We start from the raw sequence: 19085 nt of genomic DNA, 5'->3' as shown, positions 1-19085 counted from the left end.
AGAGAGAGAGAGAGAGAGAGAGAGAGAGAGTTCTCCTCTCCATAAATGGAGGTGGAGGTATAAGTAGCCAGTTACATGTAAAAAAAGGGAACTGAATAAAGCGAAAAAAATAGTGTAGCAGCAGTAGGTGGAAAGGGGTAACAAACAAATAAAAGTAAAAGGCGGAATGAGTCAAAAGTTAGGGGCGGGTTTAGTGGGGGGGATGGTTTGGCCAGTTTACCGGGAGGGCGAAAATAAAGAAAGAAGAAATGGGCCGCGCGAGTCCTCCCTGTATAAATGCGCTCGGGTAATTGCCGGCCGTAATTTACCATGAGTTTGCCTTTAATTACTGACGAGTAATCTGCTTGCATTCGCTGACCCCAGCGAGAAGTGACTAACGATATGAGTTAAAGAGAATAATCGGAGGAAGTGGGACGACTGAAGTGTGTCAGGAATTGGGAGGAACTCGGAGGAAGAACACCAGAAGAATAGTCTCTGTCTTTATACATTTCTTTCTCTTTCCATCGAGCTATCTTGCTTTCTCTCTATACTCATTTCTTTCTTGTTCTTCCGCCCTGTTACTCTTATTTCATTCACGAATACCTTCTAAATGTCTATTCTCTGCTCCCGAAACAGGTAACATGTTCAGAGTGCTCAGTAACGAATCCGTTCCTCTGACTCTTAAGTGTGGCGAGGCGACAAGCAAAGACGTCGTACGCTGGTTCAAGGAGAAACATGATTTATTAGCAGCCAACGCATCAGAGGAGTTCAAGAAATTACAAGAATTTATCACGGTGGATACGACCACCGGTACCCTGGTGATTAAAAACGAAACAAACGAAGTTTTAGGGAACTACTCTTGCACATTGAATGGCGTTTCCCAGGAATTTAAAGTTGTTCGTAAGTTTAATACCGATTTTATTATTACTATCAAGGTAGCCACTCTATGTTTCTATATTCGATTTATAATTTATTTTTCTTCTTGTCCTGGGATCGAATTTAGCTAAGCCCACAGCCGTTCTCCCGCATTCGACGACCGTCATCGAGGGTGAAAAGCTTCATGTGGTCTGTAATGGTAAACAGAGTCCTGGAGTGAAGATCATATGGACGTTCGGTGGTAAGAACTACACAAAGAGCTCTGATCGTGTTAAGCTGAGCATCGACAAGGACAGGGGCATCAACGGGGCTGTTCTCACTGTGGAGAATATAAATATGTCCGATCGTGGCGACATCTATTGCCGAGTTTCGTATAACTGGACTGATCGGATTCCGATACACCGTGCGGAGGCCAAAATTTTGCTTCGTGTGAAAGACAAGCTGGCTGCCCTGTGGCCTTTCCTAGGCATCTGCGCGGAGGTTTTTGTACTCTGCGCCATCATCCTCATCTACGAGAAGAAGCGCAACAAGGCCGAGCTTGAGGAATCGGACACGGACCAGAGTCCCGATACGTGAGTGTGCATCCTCTGCCATTTTCAAAGAATCATTCATCCTATGTCATCCATTTGTTAGGCAAAACGGCATTCCTACCTTATTCTATGTCGTGGGAATTCGCACTACTGTTTTGAGACCTTTCATAGTGACAGAGAAACCGTCCTTTGACGTTCTTATCATAACACAGAATGTTGCCTGAGAGTTACATATCCCTGAGAGGTCCTTTAGTTTCTTCGAGGCTTCCCATTGTTGCATCAGTTACTCAATCGAAATCCCTCTATCCCGGTGATACCTTTGAGGTCGTTCCTGTAGAAAATATCTCAAAGGAGGACACTCATAGGAACATCCCTTCAAGATCCTCATCTCCCGGCACCTCTTCAGAAATTTCAAGTACAATGAACAAATAATGATCAAAAGTAGACCTAACAAAAGCCGCGTATCATTATGCCATTTCGAAATAATGATGCATCCTCATAGTAAATGCCACACAGCTACATCCTATAGCACTGTCAATTCTTTTGTTTATTCTCAATTATCTACTTTGGCCCTTTCATTTTCCTCGGATGCAGCAAGCCCACGCCCAACAAGGATTCAGACGTCAGGCAGCGGAAGTAAGGAGCATGTGGATGTCGAGTTGGACGAGAACGAAGAGAACGAAGTTAGAAGGACAATTTGATGAAGAGGGGAAGAGGAACAAGAGAATTAATGATGGAGTACCCAAAGTAGACGAAGAAGAGGAAAAGGAAATAGAAGAAGAAGTGGTGCTCAGGACGAGAAAATAGAATATAAATGAAGTATAAAGGTGATGGGAAGGTGAATTGGACAAGAAGGTTATTCGCTATCTAGAGGGTCGCGTAAGCAGGAGGAATCCTGGATGACAGCGCAACGTTGCGTTAACGTCGCAGTACGTTGCTTTGCGCCTTGATTCTCGATGCTCGCGTATCCAATGGCTGTAAAGGCCATAGCCGATGACAGCCCGTCGATTCTCGAGACTCTTTGAACGGGCTGCTACGCAATGTAAAACGTTCTGAAGCCTCTTGTCTTTGCGATACCGTTGCCATTATTATTAATGTTATTACTACGACCATTATTAATATTATTCTCGTTATTGCTACCGTCACACGGGGCCCGATCGGCATTCGCGAAACGAATAGTGTATCGTATTCTCGGGCGCGGCCCGCTGTTAATCATTTTTACTCACGCGAAGCACGCACCCCACCCGTACCGTTAACCATGCCAGACTATATACACTATAAATACTATAAATACTATACATACTATCAGTGCAGCAGAGTATAGAGTAATCTAAGGTAACCCTTACGTGGAACGTGATGCGTGACACGTGCTACGTTCTAGCCTTAACCTACGCTCCTATCCAACTTTTCCACTCTACGTATATATATCGTATATAGAAAAGAGTCCGCGTCCACTGCCCTGAGTGAGGCGTCCCGACGCCAAAAACACACCTAGCTAAGGACCATTGTAATATTATCGATCGATTGAGGATACTCGGTCACCGGACGAAGCCTTATGCCTTGGATGATCGGTCGAATAAACGATATTGACACGTTGACAAAAAAATAAGTACTGGGGCGTTGGGTTAAAAAAAGATTGTACAAAGACTTTATTACATCGCGCCGGGCTTTTCCCTTTGATATACATTTTCTGTTCCTTTTTCTCTTTGCTTTTACTATCATTCATAGTTTTCTTTAACTGTTATTTCAAACATTAACTCTCCCGCTCCTCCTCACTTATACTATTATATTTCATCTTATAAATAGTGCGTAAAGATTAACTTAGAGCTTAACTAGTGTAAGACAAAGCGAATGTACAGGCTTGCGCCGACGCCGGGCGTCGTCGCTGAGGCACCGTTTGCTCTTTGGTGGTGATGGTGATGGTGGTTGATCGTTATTCTGATGGGTGGCCATGTCAATGAACGGGGCGTTTCTGGGCGCCGAGGATCCGCCGCGTCGTCGCTTATGTATTTACAAGATTTTATAACACGTTTTCCAATCTTACTTCGGCTGATTGCCGTAATCCACGTAGACACGGACCACCTCCCCGCTGTATTTTCTCTGACTTGGCATAAAGTAAAAGTCTGGCTGTGGCTGACCACTAGCACTAGTATTGCTACCCTTGAAACGTTGGTTTCTACGGTCCTGCGTGTAGTATCCTGGCTGCGGGGGTGGTGGTTGTCGTGGACCTGGTGCTCGCGGTAAACTATACGTAGCACGAGGACCTGGTGCTACACCACCAGCCGTACCGCTTAGAGCTACCCGATGACCATCGGGAACGTCTCTGGGTCTTGGTAAACTCGATACAGGCGGAGGTGCCTTTTCCTCTGTTTCAAAAGCCTCAAATGCGTAATTGGTATTGGCCCCCGAGGAATAGTCCCTCCATGCGTTCTTCGCTATCAACTGATCTTGTAAGGATCGTTTTGCCTGCAAGTCATTTAATTATCTTTCATTAAACAATTTAATCATTACTCTAGGTTGCTACGAACTAGGATGCGTTTTGTTCTATTAATACGTGCTAACCGATAACCATTGAATGAGAGAGAGGAGGAGAGAGTGCTTGGTAGAGAGCGAGCGAGAGAGTGCGTGTGCTACTATGCTCCCCCTTATATTGTATATACTCTGTTCAAAGGAGAGAGAGATATATATATATATATATATACATATATATATATGCTTACATATAGAGTGAGAGACAGTGTGTACCTTCGGGAGACGAGATGTTTACCAGCTCGGGGAGGGTCGATGCATATTGGGTGGAATATGCTGCTGGTGAAGATGTCGATGATGATCATTTTGGTGGTGATAGCGGGTCGCGCTTGATCGGTGAATGGGGTTGGCCGAGGCAGAAGAAGAGACCAAAGGCAGCGAGTACACCCTCTATACCATGGCAGAGACGCAAAGAATCATGCAACACAAGCGAAAAGCAATAAGATTGATCCTCTGTAATTATGAAGTACGAGGAATTTCCTTTGAGGAATCGATTTAGGACTCTTGCTCTCTCTTTCTCACTCTTTCGCTGTCGCTCTCTCTTTTTGTTTTCGTTCTCTTTGAGACTTAAATTGCGTTTTAGTATAGAAATCTCTATAGCCTAACCCCCTCCATCTCTCTCTAATTCACGCCGGGAGACACTCGTCCAGTTTCGTCTCTTTCTTTGCTTCCTCTTACTGTCCCACTCGCCTCCCCTCTCCCGCCTATTCTCCCTCTCTCTCTTTTGGACCCACCTTTCTCTTCTTCTCTCCTCATCGTCCTAATCTCCCCGTCTCTCTCTCTCTCTCGGCTACTTCCATCCCCCCCAAATACTGAGGTCTCTAACGGGTGTCTCAAAAATTAGCTACCTCTCTCTCTCTCTCTCTCTCTCTCTCTCTCTCTCTCTCTCTCTCACTCAAGTTTTTAACACTATAAGTAAGTATTGTACCTTGGTAGTCCGCCTTTTCGATGCCCTGTAGAGCGTGCAGCTAGCTTGTAATAATGCCAGGGCAACTAGAGCGGCAACACAACCAACCACGATATACAACTTGGTAGCACTTAGTAGTACACCGGTTGATGATGGTGACGTCAGATCGTCCTCGTCATCTCTGACGTCAGCGTCGTTAACTGTTTAATCAGACAATGAGGGAAAATTAATTGAAATGTTTATGACATGGAGTAGAAAAGATTGAGTAGGCAGATAGAAAGTGATAACAGAGGAGAAGCAGAATGTGATGAGTACTGTACCTTTTGGAGCTCTGATGACAAGATACTGTGGATCCACCGTAAGGGAACCAACCCTTCCCGAGCTCAGTGCCTCCCTAAAGGCACCCTCGGCTACAGCGTCGGTATCCTCTGGTTTAAGGGCTCTACCCTTGGCCTCGTTCTTATCCAGGATCAAATTCATTTTCGCGATGACACCGTTATCATCATTGTTCCTGGATTAAAGCCGTTTAATCATGCATTCATGTCGGTCGAATTGTGTATCGCGTTATTATGCTAAAATGCTTACTTCTCGAGCTTGTTGAGTTCCAATCCGTAATATCCTGGCAGCTTGTTACTGAGACTGGGTCCAAAACTGTTAGCGATGGTGTTGGATATCTCTTGGAAATCCGGACTTTCAGGTGCAGGAGTCTGGAATCCGTCACCGAGATTCACCAGCTTGACTTCCACCTCGTAAAATAATCTCGGCGGTGCCGATGCGGAAATTTCATTCTCTTCATCTACAATAGACAGTGAGTATTTAATATTCTTCGGGTAAGTAATCTTCATTTATGTTGTAACACTCACCTTCTGGCCCACAGGACCTTATGCAAATCCTGTCGGTGGAAACAATAGGGACCGTTTCATGCTTCCTGATCTTCTTATTAACCTCATAAAAAACCCCACCCTTGATTGGGAACATCATGTAGAGGCAGTGATCGTCGGTGAACGATAGGTCACGATTATCCTTTGTAATCCTCTTCCTTGAGAATTGTAATGTGGTGATACCATCCTTAATATAACCGCTGGCATTGTAGATATCCTGAGAGGCATCCAGAAGAGGAGGACTGTAACCGCTTAACCAGATGTCCATGACGAAAGGTCTCCCTGTTTTGTCAACCCATCCCAAGACAGCATCCGTTTGTGACTATGGAAAAGAATCTGGTTAATGCCGTCAAGTAGCCTATTACTGCCAGAAAGTTAGAATCAACATCAGACCTACCATCTTCTGATCATTAGAAAATCCTATACCGGTCCACTTATCCGTATGATTTGATTTAATAGTAAAGGATAGTTGATCGTTTTTACTCTTGTAGATCCATTGAACGGAATATTCACAGGTATCATTTTCCACTGAACATTTTCTAGGATAACGCCATTCACCACCGCATCCGCCACCCTGGAGAGGAGTCTGACCACCGGATTCCTTTTTTTTCTCTTCTGCAATAAGTAGAGTGTCCTTTGTTATTGAATGTGGTTCTAATTGGTGATGTGAAGGAAATGAGGAAAAAAGTGAACTCAAAGCGGAACTTACCAAAGAAATTGAAGGTAGCCACTCCTCTTTGACTCTTATGACCGTGGTACTTAAGCTCATCCGTTTTGTAAAACTGCGGTACGGAGACCTTTGACTTTTCCACTCCACTTGGAGGGTTGTGAATGTACTTCCCTGGCATTTGACCTTTTGCCCAGATAACCTGCATGTTTCCGTCGATGATCTCGTGGTCGGTTACATCATTAGTGGTGAGTTTCCTCCTGAAGACTATCGTCGTACGACCGTCTTTTTCGAAACCAAAGGCGGATGTTAGACTATCTTTTCCACCCCAGAAACTGTCTTGGCGAGGAGTTGATCTGTCTCTTGTATAGTAATCCCCTACTCGATGTGTATTACCCCTGGCTGTACCGATGATGATGTCCGTACAATCCATAGGGTTGAAATCGTGTTTGGGGGTGTACTTGTGGACGGCTGTTGGCACTGGGGCTTCATAATGGCAAAATTAATAGGTAGATAGACATTCCTTATGTTTAATGAATGTATATGACAAAAAATTTAATTTATGGTTTTTGGTAGCGAAATCTGGATAGTATTACCTTTAGTTGATCCATACGTGTTGTTAGGTTCAGGCTCGGACTGTGGCTCCGGTTCGGATTTTGGTTCTGGTTCGGATTTGGGTTCTGGTTCAGAATTTGGTTCAGGTTCAGATTTGGGTTCTGGTTCAGATTTAGGTTCTGGTTCAGAAGTTGGTTCAGGTTTGGAGATTGGTTCTGGCTCTGATTTCGGTTCAGGTTCAGATTTCGGTTCAGGTTCGGATTCGGATTCCGGTTCTGGTTCAGCCTTAGGTTCAGGTTTGGATTTTGGTTCGGGTTCAGGATGAGATTTGGGCTCGGGTTCAGGCTCAGATTTAGGTTCAGGCGCGGGTTCTGATTTGGGTTCAGGTGCAGGCTCTGACTTAGGGTCAGGCGCGGGTTCTGATTTGGGTTCAGGTGGAGGATCAGACTTAGGATCAGGCGCGGGTTCTGATTTGGGTTCAGGTGCAGGCTCTGACTTAGGTTCAGGTTCTGACTTAGGTTCTGGTTCAGGTTCAGATTTAGGCTCGGGTTCCGATTGAGGTTCAGGTTTGGATTTCGGTTCAGGCTCAGCAGTGCCGTGCGTAGGCTCGCCAACAGGCTCTCCTGTGCAACAAAGCAACAACGACATGCAACTAATTACCATCACCATGTGCATATAAGTACTAAATAATCATTATACGAGTGACTCACGTGATTATTACATTCTACAAGAAGACAATAAGCTCCAATAGAAATCCTTTGATATTATACATCATATTCTCCAATATATTCTAGTTTAAACAACTATCATACAGCAGGGGAGACTATAAATACTTTTCAGGATATTGTAGGGATTTACATATATTCTCTACCAGACTCTACTACCTCTACTGCTATACTCCGTGCATATTCTCATGTTACTACAGCACGTCCAGGGGATATCTCACTTGAGCAACCCATAATAATAAAAGAAAGATAAAGATATTTACCAGTTGGTTCAGGCGTGGCAGATGTCCCTGCCGCCGCTCTCTTCTTTCGTCCTGTAACCCAAAGCAAATCATAATGCGCAATCAAAACAATATGGCGCCTTACGTGCTTGTAAACTCCACAAAACACTTATAGTACCTTGTTTCGTGCTGACTCTGTAAGTTACACTAGTTTGTACAGTCACACCCATATCAGCCGGAATAACGTCAGTTTCCATAGCAGGTGAACGTCTCTTAGCAGCGGATTTGGTACGGTCAGATTCCAGAGTAGTTCCAGCCACTGAAGCAGCAGGTTCAGGTTCCGGTTCCGATGCTGGAGCATGGTGAGATTCTGGCTCCGGTTCAGGTTCTGATTTTGGTTCCGGTTGAGGGAGTGGCTCGCTAGGAGGATCTCGAATTACCGGAAAGGAACGACAAGCTGCTGTTAAGGTCGAGGGTCTCCATCCTACCCCTACCCAGGATGTCCCGTTAACGACAATCACTCCTTCCAGCTCAGCACTGTCCTTAAGGATTCTCCAGTAGAATGTAAAGTCATCGGAAAATTGTTTCATTGTATAAGCATCAAAATCAATGTCCGCATTTTTCACAGCAGATCCTGGAATGTGTATCAAATAACAAACGAATTTAGCACCGAAGCAAATGGATCCTGCCTGCAAAAATAATGAAATCAGTGAATCATTCGCTGAACTCACTCTTGGAACATCCAGGACCAAACCAGCCAGCATTACAATAGCATAATTTTGTTGGTGACGTGGTTCCTTGGTTATCCACGCAAGTCCCTTGCGTACCGCAGTCCGAATTATCCAGACATTCTTCTTTGTATTCGCACCTGGTACCATGATATAGCCTATCGCATCTACATCTACCTAGGAGATAAGTTCCATGTCCACTGCACTGTTCGCGATAGGCTTTACGCTCGAGTATCTATAAATATTTAGATATGATTAATAATTCCGAATAACTTTGGCAGAACCGGTTAGACCGGCAAAATGATATTTGGCTGACATCGATATCTGCGCAGGACCAAAATCTATACGTAGATCCCCATTCATCAGCCTCTCGGAGTAGCCTTATAGTGCAGTCCTTGCATGTGAAGTTCTGAGGAAGTTCCACCGGAAATCTCTGAGCCCTGTAACATTAATAATGAATTGCATCCACCGACGGAAGTTTCCAAACGTGAGACAAGTCTATACGGAAACGCATTAATATTTCCCTTCGATAAAGAATATACTAACGTGGCATCATCCTCAACGAATTCACTTTGCTGAGTGACAGGGGTAAGATCCACAAGAGGTCTGTCCAGTGCGTCGAGTATTTGCAACCTAAAGCCACCCTAAAACATATAAGAGGAAATAGAATTTATACTGCCTTCAAGGAGGAATTCGGAAAGTAGAATTAGGCAAATAGGCGGAATAAAAATAAGCGGATCTTGGTTCTCGGAGGCCTTGGCGTGAACCCATAGTTTCGAAAGTCATTGGCATTTTTATGGTGCCAGTGTACGGTATATCTGGCGTAGCGGTCGTTTGCTAAATACCGAAGGCTTCTTTCGTGAATAATTCAACGCGCTGCCTTGAACGGAACGCGTGTAGGCCGTTCGAATCTCTCTCTCTCTCTCTCTCTCTCTCTCCCCCTCCCTTCCCTTATGATTATGTATCTATCCGTCCTTATCCCTCTCATTCTCCTTCGCCATGTGTTCTTGCGCAGTCTTGACAAACCCGTCTTTTACCTTGGTTCTACCTACCTATCCTAGCCATACAGTAAAGTATGGATTGAATAGAGCGTGTCGCAAGTATCGAAGCGTCAGTGTAATCAAAGTAACTTGCTAGTAGCTAGTAAGTTTCGACTGGTCAAAGGAATAATTCATATAGTAGCGAATGGACTCATATGGAATGTCTTGTTATTGCGCAGCACGTTGAAGCTTACACGATTGGTAATAACACTTAAATGGATTTCTCCTTCTCATTCCCTCTCGCTCTATCTTTCTGCAAATATTCTAGAGTTACCTACATAGCTAACTGTTACCGGACCTGCATGACATTCCTTATGATACCCGACGTCCACCTTATGGCTCTTTGATCATGATTCATAGCGGTGTCAGGTGGACGCAGGTGGTCTATCTATACTCAACACAGAGGTCAACCTATGGTCTCTTTCAGCTATGCCGTCTCGATCCTGGCCCGAAGAGGCGTTATGCCAGAGTTCCGGTGTTGCCTTATGAGAACGCAGGAAGTTACGAAGCCGGCAACAACTTTTGTATTCGTTACTGTCGACTACTGGCATTGTCTTCAAAGTCTCCTAGAGCAGCGACCCAACCACGCGTTATATTCAGCAACTCTGTTATTTTATTTTACCTCTCTCGCGTAGTGTCGAAGAGAACGAGAAAGAGCGCTAGAGCTACAAAAGACGACAGCCAATGACGTTTGAACTTACCCTATGAGCATATGCAAGATGCCAGGTCACGTTGAAGCTACTTCCGCTGAGAAAGGATGTCTTGACGTCACCTAGAAGAACATAATGCACAGTTCAGAGGTATAGCTTACTCAAAGAAGAAAAATAAGATAAACAAGAAGTAAGATGCAGGCAAAAAAGGGAAAAGGCGGCTGCGCATCCGAACGGCACGCGACTCGGAATAAAACACAACGAATCGGATCGATTGTAAGAAATTCTTTTTCTTTTTCTCCTTTTTATCCTCCCTCGCTCTCTACTGTACCATCGTTTTATTTATAATCTTCTATGCTAGTTCTTGACTTATTTTTTACTCATTTCAGATTCATTTACTGCTCGACATTCTACCATTTACCTTGGTCTCGTTCCTCGATCGAGCCATGGTACCATTTCTCAATGGCGGTATTATCAATGCCGCCTAAAATATCGACGGTGATACAGCTAATTAGGAGATACAGTGTCAGACTTATCAATTATCGTAATCGGAAACGTACAAGAATACGTAAGATCGTGGAACGATCTATCCTATGTGTTCCGTTTCACGTGTTTTTACACTTTCTGCACCCGTGACTCTCTTTCCCATTCGCATAAGCTTAACTGGGCCGTTAACGTTCATACATACATTATGGACCTCGTTACTTATTAGAGGCGAGAGCCAACCAAGGGAAAGTCCGAACGGTGTGTAAAGATCGAGCAAGCAAGTTATCTCGAATAGACGATAGTGCAAATAGTATGAAAATAATGTATTTTCCGTTGCGGTTTAGAACCATGTAGATTGGCATTAAGGATTATCTGTTTCTCCATCCATCCAACCAAGCCAATACGTAAGATCAATCCTTTCTTGATGAATTACTAATAGACATTCTAGTACGCAAGACCCATCCAACTGACTAATTGTGAGAGAATGCATCATTGCAGAAAAGGTATTCGCGAGTTCTCGAGTCTCAGAGGGAGCACCAAGAGTCAAGTTAACTCGGGACCCCAACAGTGAAAGTCGCTTCGAATTGAACCCTCCCCACCAGATTCCTCACTGCGTACACTTTGCGTCTTACTATGGGATTTTCTTTACTTTTTTTCACCTTCTACTCTTCGCTTTGCCCTTTTTTTAACGCCACTTTTCCCACAACCTGTACACGTGCCGCACGCTCGCGTCTAACCGTTTCTGATTGGATATTTCTCTGCGATTTCTTTCTTTATCCCGACAATGCCTGACAATGCAAGGCCTTACTGTTAAAGGAGAAACAGTTCTTTTCATTCTGAATGTAGTGATTACCTCGAGGCATGCCGCAGGGACCGGGGGTCCGGGCGTTATCCAGGAAGTCCAAATCATACTTTCTTGCCCGGGGAAACGTGAGTGCTACGTGGCTTGAAGTTTCCCTCAGGAGAGCCACGCCCAGCAAGAGAATACACTGGAGAACTCGTGTCATCTTCTGGTACATCTAGTGGTTGTACTGTCAGTTAATGTCAATTTATGTGGGTTTGACCTTATGACAGTCGTAGGTCCGTCATGAGATCCCGTAAATTTCACTCGAGTTTATAAAACACTTCACGCAGCACGTTATCGGTCGCTTCTCTATTCGATTAGAAGATTCAGTTAAATATCATATATGTAAAAGGACAAGGATTAAATTTTTTTTAACCAGCTGTCAACACTTCTATATCGTTCAATTAAAAGTAACACCGGAGTATCGTCACCATAATCACAGGTTCCCTTGGGAAAAATCACTTGAACGAATCAATTGGATCTCACTCGACAAGTCCTTGACGCAATTTTTTTCTTATGCTCAACCTGATACTGCTAACGCATGTTAAATCCTTCAAGGCGCGGCCATTTTGGTATCCAGCCTCCGCAGGAGGACGCTTATTGCTGGATCTATCTACGTCGTGAGGTTCTTCTCAGGAGGAGGAGTACCTGTAAACTGGCTCGTGACGAGAACACGTACCCGTCAAGGATCGCAACGATAGCCTTAGGCGTAAATATTCTCCGAGTGCCCCTCCATTGAGGATGGGAGGCTAAAAGGGGACCACTATAGCGTCTTTCCTCGCAGACCCCTCCTTCTTATCCTTCTTCTTCTTCCTTCACTTCGGCTCTTCTCTATCTGTCCTTCCACCACCTCCTACGACTTCTCTTCTTCTTTTTCCTCCAGGCAAATTACCTGGCGCATGCGCCACAGCTAGATCTGCTCAGACACGGAGACTTCGATGCTCAGACTTATTCTAGTCACTCGAATGCCTTCCTTGAGAGACTTTAACTTTGGTCCAGCCTTCGTTTCTCTACACGTCACAGCTGGAGACCCGGCACAGAGTAGAAAACTCTTCCAAGTTGTCTATTTGGCTATGTAGTCTGAGTAGTGCTACTGGAGTCCACTGGGTCCGGCCCTTTCTCTCACACTATACCGATCCTCGCCTGTGACTCTTGCGGACTTCACTACAGCACAGTACGACGCAAGCAGCGCCAACGTGGTAAAGAGTTTTGTTTGCAGGTAGAGAAAGGGAACCAGTAGGAACCAGAGGGTACGCATGGAGCTCGCGAGCGTCAGCGGGGAACGGTAGGAAATTCGATAGGCGGGAATAAGCGGTGGTCACATTCCAAAGGTGGAGAAAGCCTCTTACGTCGTCGCGCCTATGGTTTATCCTATTGAATCAAAGTGTTTCTCCGGAGGTAGGAATTCTTCGAGAACGAGAACACCTGCGCTCCCGGTCTTTGCACTTCTACTTGGCACTTCCACCACGACGTTCCTTGGTACAGCTTACGTCAGGGATACGATTCTCTAGGTCGATCTTCGGCTCTAATTTCATCCTAAATCTTCTATCGTCTCTCTCACGAGTCTCAATGCTCGTTTTCAGCCACCTGCACTGAGAGTATCCAGTGTCATTTGAGTTTTGATAGTATTGCCAATATTATAACTTCTCGTGTTGACGAATATCTTGTGAGATGTCGACATCGAGGAAGTGCCAGATTTATATCCCGTGACTTTTGGCATAAAGTATAACTTTTGCGCTCTCAGCAAGAATGAGCAATGCGGTTAACCACCTCGGTAAGTTCCTTGCGCAATTGGCCTCGTTCGCACTCTGACTTCAATTTCAGCTCGTTAATCGCTGGCTTCAAGAACTCGGCTGCCTGCGCCTCTCGAGGAGTCCGCACCCGTGCAACCTGCTACGCGTCTACTTCCATGCGTCGTTCACGTAACCATCTCGGGAATGCTATTGAAATTCAAAGAGAGGAAGAGAGTGAAGGTGCGAATGCCTATGAGAGCGAAGAGAGAAAATAAAATAGAGCTCACGCCAACCGACTCTCGTTTTATTATCCAACCACACTGATTTGCGCAAGTAGGCAGACGTCGCGAAAGCATTTTTTACATTTTCACATAGAGTTTGTTGGAAAATTCTTCAGAGAAAACTAAGCATTATAGATTCTTAAGACGCGTGGGACATTACTACTTGGAGTCCACTCCAAGTTATTATATTATATGAAATTATTATTCCTGGATGGTACTGGCTCATGTGAACACTGCGCGCCAGGTACAAATATTTTCAGTATCGTTTATCCTTATGAAAAATTTGAAAATTTATTAGATTGATTTAATATCGAAAAGATTTTGATTTTTAATTTTTAATTTAGTACACACTAACTTTGGAATCTTTCAGAAACATTATATTATCTACATATAGCATTCTTCAGACATTCCAAAGACATTCTAATCTTTTCAAAATATTTCAACGTTTACCAAATTGTATAGTGGAAATTAATGGGCCGATGAATATATTTTGAAATTTCCTAACGCTCGATTTCTGTGAGAAAAAATGTAGTTAAGCAATAATTTCATGGCAGTATGAGAAAAGTAGAGGAATGAAATCTTTCCGGACGTTCCACGTTATTCAAATAGTTTCTCTTTAAAGACGTAATACTTTATAAGACAAACGGAAAGGAATCGTCATTCTGACTTGAATAGTTTCGGTAACGTGACTTTTCTCTTTCTGATCACCGTGTAATTAGTAACAAGCATTATTTTCCAACTCGACGTGACAAATTATGTTAATTGTATATAATACAGCAAGCGTAGCGACGTAGTTCCAAATTTTGCCGCTTGTATGTAAGCGTGCATTACTGAAACGTTATACGCCATCTATGATAAAACATTTCAAGCTTCTACTTGTGATCTCTGCTGATTACGTTTAGTCATCGGTTTTGTCCCAGGTGATATGGAACATGAATACTACCAGGCTTCTGGGCATCGTTGCTCAATTGAAGCCACAAGAGATAACGACGATTGGCTGCTACCATAGAAATTCATGATGGCTGTCAACCGCCGAGAACATATTACATCCGTCTTCCGTGTTATTGCAAAGCACAGGTATCAAGGACTAATATTCATTATTAGAATAAGCAATTGTAGTCGAATTTTTTGTATAACCTCTACATATACTACTAGATAACTCGTAAATTATTATATTTTATTACATTTGGTATACTGTAAAGGAATGTCAAAAGAATTATCCACTAAAAATCGTTATTGGTACACGTCTACGTAATGCTCCTAGCTATGAATGTGCATAGCTTGCAAGCACATGTTAACTGTAATGCTTAACATCACCACGAACGAGCCTGGTCTAATGGCGCCATCTGTTAAGTTATTACAGGTATGCTATAAATGTCTAGTTATTAAATTATGCGGTGTACACTATACTCTACTATATTGTATTATTATGTGCTTACCGTGCCTCCTTATTACTAAAATTACTCGAATCTTGTATTCTCATGTACCTTAGATAGAAACAGACAGGGGGCACCTGTTTATATGCAACCCAGCATACTTGCCTGATAAACATTGACCGGCAACGAATCATACCTTGTATTTTTTGTTGAAAATTGGTTAAATGTATTTTGGGTTAAAAATGATTTAATTTTAAATTTGAAAAAGAAGAAGCAGATATTCTGCATATTTATTTCCATAAAGAACTTAAATTAACAGAACTGCGATGTACCAAATATAATATTTAAACTATTTTATACGTATTGCTTTTCACGGAGTCTAATAAAAAATTTAAAAAAAACTATTTTTCGTGAATCAGTCATACTTTAAATGGAGATTTATATACATATGTATTCAAATTTCAGTAGTTAACCTCGGACACCAAGGTAGCCCTGACCATAAAGACCAGGAACGTATCCCGGAAAGCTGGGACTCTGCGAGAACACACTTCCGTATCCACCAGCGTAATTTGGATAACCTGGATATACTGAGAGTCCTGGATAAATGCCACCAATTCCACCACCCCAACCAGGTCCTGTACTAGTGCCCAGGTTAAATCCCCAGCTCCTCGAAATAGGCCCGACCGTCGGCAAGCATTCCAAATGATACATAACGCATGATATCAGCAACTGAATAAGGAAAATGGTATGTTAATTATAACAATAATTCACGAGATTTATTTGATGGTTTATCATAATGTGAATATTCAATACGGCTCGTTAAAATATTAAACTAAAAATATTTACCAGGGTTAATAAGTACGTCATAGCGTAACTGGAGTAGACCACGTTGCAGTCGTCGAAGAGCAAAAGCTATTTTGGAGAACGGTCACCATCTCGAGTGCATCTTATATAGTGGCTACGGCCCACGAGAAGGATGGATCCATCTTAGAGTTTACAGTTAGTGTTGTGCAAGCTTGTGGTCGGATGAACGACCATTCAACGAATTCTCAGACCAACTCAAGTTATTACTCCTGTCGACTGGTTAAATCCTCTTGCGTAATAAACACACGCGGCTTAGCAAGTTATATCGGGCCTGTCCAGTATGGCTGAGTACATTTCATTATAATGAATACATTGATTACAAATTCATTATTTCGACATTGTTTTCCTGTATATTTTTACATGACATTGATACATTATCGTTTACAAACATTTACAATAGTAGGTATATCTATAATAATTAATAGTCAGATTAATTAATTCATTTCGACTTCTTTTTGCCGGACATCAATAAGTCCAATGCCTGCAGAATTGTTCTTACTGAAGTCTTCACTTAGTTCTTTCTCGACGTACTTATTCCAGTCAAATTCTGTGGTTGAGCTTGTGGAACTTGTAGACATAGTAGTTGAGGTTGTGGTAGAGGTTGAAGTCGCAGTTGACGGCGTCGACATCGTTTTAACAGATACAGTGACAATTGTTCTGCTTCCAACATTTTGAAATTTACAATGGCAGTCTGGTAAAAGTTCTTCATCCTGACTTTCTTTAGTTTCCATATCAAAGTCAGTATACCCGTTTGTTGCAGGTGAGGAGTCTGTTGACGAAGGCCACGTATCGGAAGGATTTTGTTCCCATGTTGGTTCCCCAAAAGATTTTTCGGGATGGTGATAATCCTCAGGAGGTTCAAATTCTGGTATTCTCCACGGATGAACTTCTTTTTTTGGAGGTGTATTACGGTTGTTTGGTCTTGGGTGAAACTGATGAAATGGAGGAGACGGTGGAAACATTGCATTAGGACCTGAATGAGGACGACGATGATAATGCAAATGATAACGATGAGAGTGATAATGATCTGTAGGACCATCCAAATTTCTCTTGAACCCTGAGTCAAAATTCTCAGATGAGCGTTTCTGAAAGGAAAAATTATATGTGCGATTTGAGAGAGCGTTATACATAGACAATATAATAAAATTTTTATCTAAACTTACCACGACCTCGGATGATGAGGTCGACACCAGTAAAACATTCCACAGGCATATCGGAAGCACGCAGAATTTTATTTTCATGCTTATGTCGGATATGAATTACGAAGCAGATTAAAGTAGAATAGATTACTAATAGGTGAAACAGAAGTAGAACTGAACAACAACTCACCACCAATAGTCGCGGTTACATACTGAATTGGGGAAAGGCTCGTAACCTCCTTTTATGCAAACTCGAATCAGCACGTTATTGTTGGCACATACGAAAAACCCAGCTATGAGTATTCATTTATACATTATCTATGTGGAATATAATGTAATCAATAGGGTATTGACATCTTTTTTTTTACTTCGGATATTTTAACACTAATAAATTCGTGGAACTTGTTGCTTCCTTAATTTTACTTAAGCTTAAGCTTATGTCATCGGTGAATTCTTAATTTCTCATCATTCGTAATATGACAATTTTCTCTGTCCTTATTTATTGACGATGATGTGTCAGTGATGCTCGATCGAGCAAAGTTCGAGAATCCCATTATTCTTTGTACGAAAGGTCGCCGGATGTCTACACATCCGTAGGATGATTGTATTCTATCGCATTAATGCGTAGCCGTTTGACTTAAGGAAGTTTAGTATTGTAGAGGAGTATACGAAACTATAACAATAGATGGATATGGCATTGACAACGTAATATTGGGTAGACACCGAAAGTGTTGCAATATTACTTTATTAAAAATAGTAATAATATAATTAATGCTATAGAAAAATGCGATGGTATAAATTGTGTGAATTCATACATGGAATTTCTGACATTTATTTTAATATCCCTGTTGTTGGTATCCACCTTGGTGGCCACTAGGACCGCCATGTGGTATTCCAAAACCTCCCGGGCCGCCCTGAGGTCCATTAAATCCTCCTTGGCCGCCTTGGGGAACATGTTGGGTTCCACCGACTGCTGAGACAACTCTTTGTTGTCCTTGGAATCTTCCGTAGCTACCTTGGCGATCAGCTTGTTCATCAAGGTATCCAGAACACCTTTCCGAGTTGTCGTATCCTTGAGCACTGCGAACACCACGGGATGCACCAACAGGTCCATGATTATGACCAGCGTGATCATGCGCGCTATGATCATGTCCACTATGATCATGACCAGCGTGATCATGCGCACTATGATCATGTCCACTATGATCATGATCGTATCCTTGAGCACTGCGAACTCCACGGGATGCACCAACAGGTCCATGATTATGACCAGCGTGATCAACAGGTCCATGATTATGACCAGCGTGATCATGCGCGCTATGATCATGTCCACTATGATCATGACCAGCGTGATCATGCGCACTATGATCATGTCCACTATGATCATGATCGTATCCTTGAGCACTGCGAACTCCACGGGATGCACCAACAGGTCCATGATTATGACCAGCGTGATCATGTCCACTATGATCATGACCGGCGTGATCATGCGCGCTATGATCATGCGCGCTATGATCATGTCCACTATGATCATGTCCACTATGATCATGTCCACTATGATCATGGTCGCTATGATCATGTCCGCTATGATCATGTCCGCTATGATCATGGTCGCTGTGATCATGACCACTGTGATCAGAACTACCTTGCTGCACAGGAGGCATTGCAGTTGCAATAGCCAGGACAGCTAAAGTCAGAATCTGTAGCAATAAGCAAAGACTAATAATTTCAAATGCCTTACAGGAAGTGACGAAAATATGATAAATCAGGTATTAACCCGTGAAAATAGACAGACACTCATAGTTCCAAATGATTTAGAGGATGTGACGAAAATATGATAAATTAAGTATATTTCAATGAAATAGATATCAATTATGTCTACAGATAAACAAACAAAGATATACATTACAAAACTGTATAAGAAGTTTCAAAAACACTATTTTATGCTTACAAGAATTTTGCTGATCATCTTATGTATGTACGTTGTATGAACTCCTCGAAATTCTGAAACTGCTTGATAGCTGACACTTCTAACCAGTCGTATTTATATGAAGTCGTAGAGCCAAAGTTCATC

General features: G+C 42.8%; 4 protein-coding genes and 1 long non-coding RNA gene across 14 annotated transcripts in view; 2 read left to right on the top strand and 3 right to left on the bottom strand.

Moving 5' to 3' along the window:
- Positions 1 to 3014, top strand: part of LOC107264913 (basigin) — an 11013-nt gene extending 7999 nt beyond the window's left edge. For both annotated transcript variants that reach the window (XM_025082140.1, XM_015733701.2), the window contains 3 exons: positions 616 to 879; positions 983 to 1427; positions 1980 to 3014. In XM_025082140.1, the coding sequence (XP_024937908.1) occupies positions 616 to 879; positions 983 to 1427; positions 1980 to 2025 (755 nt within the window). In that variant the 3' untranslated portion in view covers positions 2026 to 3014. The remainder of the gene's footprint in view (positions 1 to 615; positions 880 to 982; positions 1428 to 1979) is intronic.
- Positions 3006 to 13525, bottom strand: LOC107264912. 5 transcript variants are annotated; one of them, XM_015733699.2, is made up of 16 exons: positions 11628 to 13525; positions 10340 to 10410; positions 9145 to 9242; positions 8915 to 9038; positions 8602 to 8833; positions 8049 to 8504; positions 7913 to 7963; positions 6966 to 7547; positions 6412 to 6855; positions 6100 to 6317; positions 5685 to 6024; positions 5407 to 5617; positions 5142 to 5332; positions 4843 to 5021; positions 4131 to 4304; positions 3713 to 3851 (listed from the first exon to the last, which is right to left on the bottom strand). In XM_015733699.2, exons 1-15 carry the CDS (start codon positions 11791 to 11793, stop codon positions 4149 to 4151), a joined length of 3519 nt encoding a protein of 1172 aa, XP_015589185.1. In that variant the 5' UTR covers positions 11794 to 13525; the 3' UTR covers positions 3713 to 3851; positions 4131 to 4148. The 5 variants fall into 5 exon arrangements, with proteins under 5 accessions (XP_024937906.1, XP_015589184.1, XP_024937907.1 ...); XM_025082138.1 differs by lacking the exon at positions 4131 to 4304 and having other exon boundaries at positions 3006 to 3851; positions 6412 to 6849; positions 11628 to 13523; XM_015733698.2 differs by lacking the exon at positions 4131 to 4304 and having other exon boundaries at positions 3006 to 3851; positions 11628 to 13520.
- Positions 13526 to 14010: 485 nt separating this feature from the next.
- Positions 14011 to 17416, top strand: LOC112493935. Of its 2 annotated transcripts, XR_003058926.1 has the most exons (4): positions 14011 to 14709; positions 15474 to 15753; positions 15858 to 16007; positions 16633 to 17416. It is a non-coding gene; the product is annotated as an uncharacterized LOC112493935 (long non-coding RNA). The 2 variants fall into 2 exon arrangements; XR_003058925.1 differs by lacking the exon at positions 15858 to 16007 and having other exon boundaries at positions 14048 to 14709.
- Positions 16200 to 17175, bottom strand: LOC112493934. Its single transcript, XM_025082144.1, has 2 exons — positions 17036 to 17175; positions 16200 to 16957 (listed from the first exon to the last, which is right to left on the bottom strand). Exons 1-2 carry the CDS (start codon positions 17111 to 17113, stop codon positions 16307 to 16309), a joined length of 729 nt encoding a protein of 242 aa, XP_024937912.1. The 5' UTR covers positions 17114 to 17175; the 3' UTR covers positions 16200 to 16306.
- A 321-nt stretch (positions 17417 to 17737) lies between the features above and the next one.
- Positions 17738 to 19079, bottom strand: LOC107264914 (probable zinc transporter protein DDB_G0282067). 4 transcript variants are annotated; one of them, XM_015733702.2, is made up of 3 exons: positions 18963 to 19079; positions 18312 to 18711; positions 17738 to 18281 (listed from the first exon to the last, which is right to left on the bottom strand). In XM_015733702.2, the coding sequence occupies exons 1-3, from the start codon at positions 18978 to 18980 to the stop codon at positions 17848 to 17850; spliced, it is 852 nt and encodes a 283-aa protein (XP_015589188.2). In that variant the 5' UTR covers positions 18981 to 19079; the 3' UTR covers positions 17738 to 17847. The 4 variants fall into 4 exon arrangements, with proteins under 4 accessions (XP_015589188.2, XP_024937911.1, XP_024937909.1 ...); XM_025082143.1 differs by having other exon boundaries at positions 17738 to 18134; XM_025082141.1 differs by having other exon boundaries at positions 17738 to 18292; positions 18338 to 18711.
- Positions 19080 to 19085: the final 6 nt, after the last annotated feature.

The sequence above is a fragment of the Cephus cinctus genome, unplaced genomic scaffold, assembly GCF_000341935.2.
Source record: "Cephus cinctus unplaced genomic scaffold, Ccin1 Ccin1_scaffold0204, whole genome shotgun sequence".
Lineage (NCBI taxonomy): Eukaryota > Metazoa > Arthropoda > Insecta > Hymenoptera > Cephidae > Cephus > Cephus cinctus.
Note: the sequence above shows the minus strand (reverse complement) of the source record. Positions and strands in the feature narration are given on the sequence as shown.

Coding starts and splice junctions, on each gene's coding strand:
- LOC107264912 (XM_015733698.2), bottom strand. CDS start 11,793: ATGTACCAGAAGATGACACGAGTTCTCCAGTGTATTCTCTTGCTGGGC. Junction 8,505..8,601: donor TGGTCCTGGATGTTCCAAGA/GTGAGTTCAGCG, acceptor TACACATTCCAG/GATCTGCTGTGAAAAATGCG. Junction 7,964..8,048: donor CAGAGTCAGCACGAAACAAG/GTACTATAAGTG, acceptor TTTGGGTTACAG/GACGAAAGAAGAGAGCGGCG.
- LOC112493934 (XM_025082144.1), bottom strand. CDS start 17,113: ATGAAAATAAAATTCTGCGTGCTTCCGATATGCCTGTGGAATGTTTTA. Junction 16,958..17,035: donor CCTCATCATCCGAGGTCGTG/GTAAGTTTAGAT, acceptor TTTTCCTTTCAG/AAACGCTCATCTGAGAATTT.
- LOC107264914 (XM_015733702.2), bottom strand. Junction 18,282..18,311: donor TAGCGCGCATGATCACGCTG/GTCATAATCATG, acceptor TTGATCACGCTG/GTCATAATCATGGACCTGTT.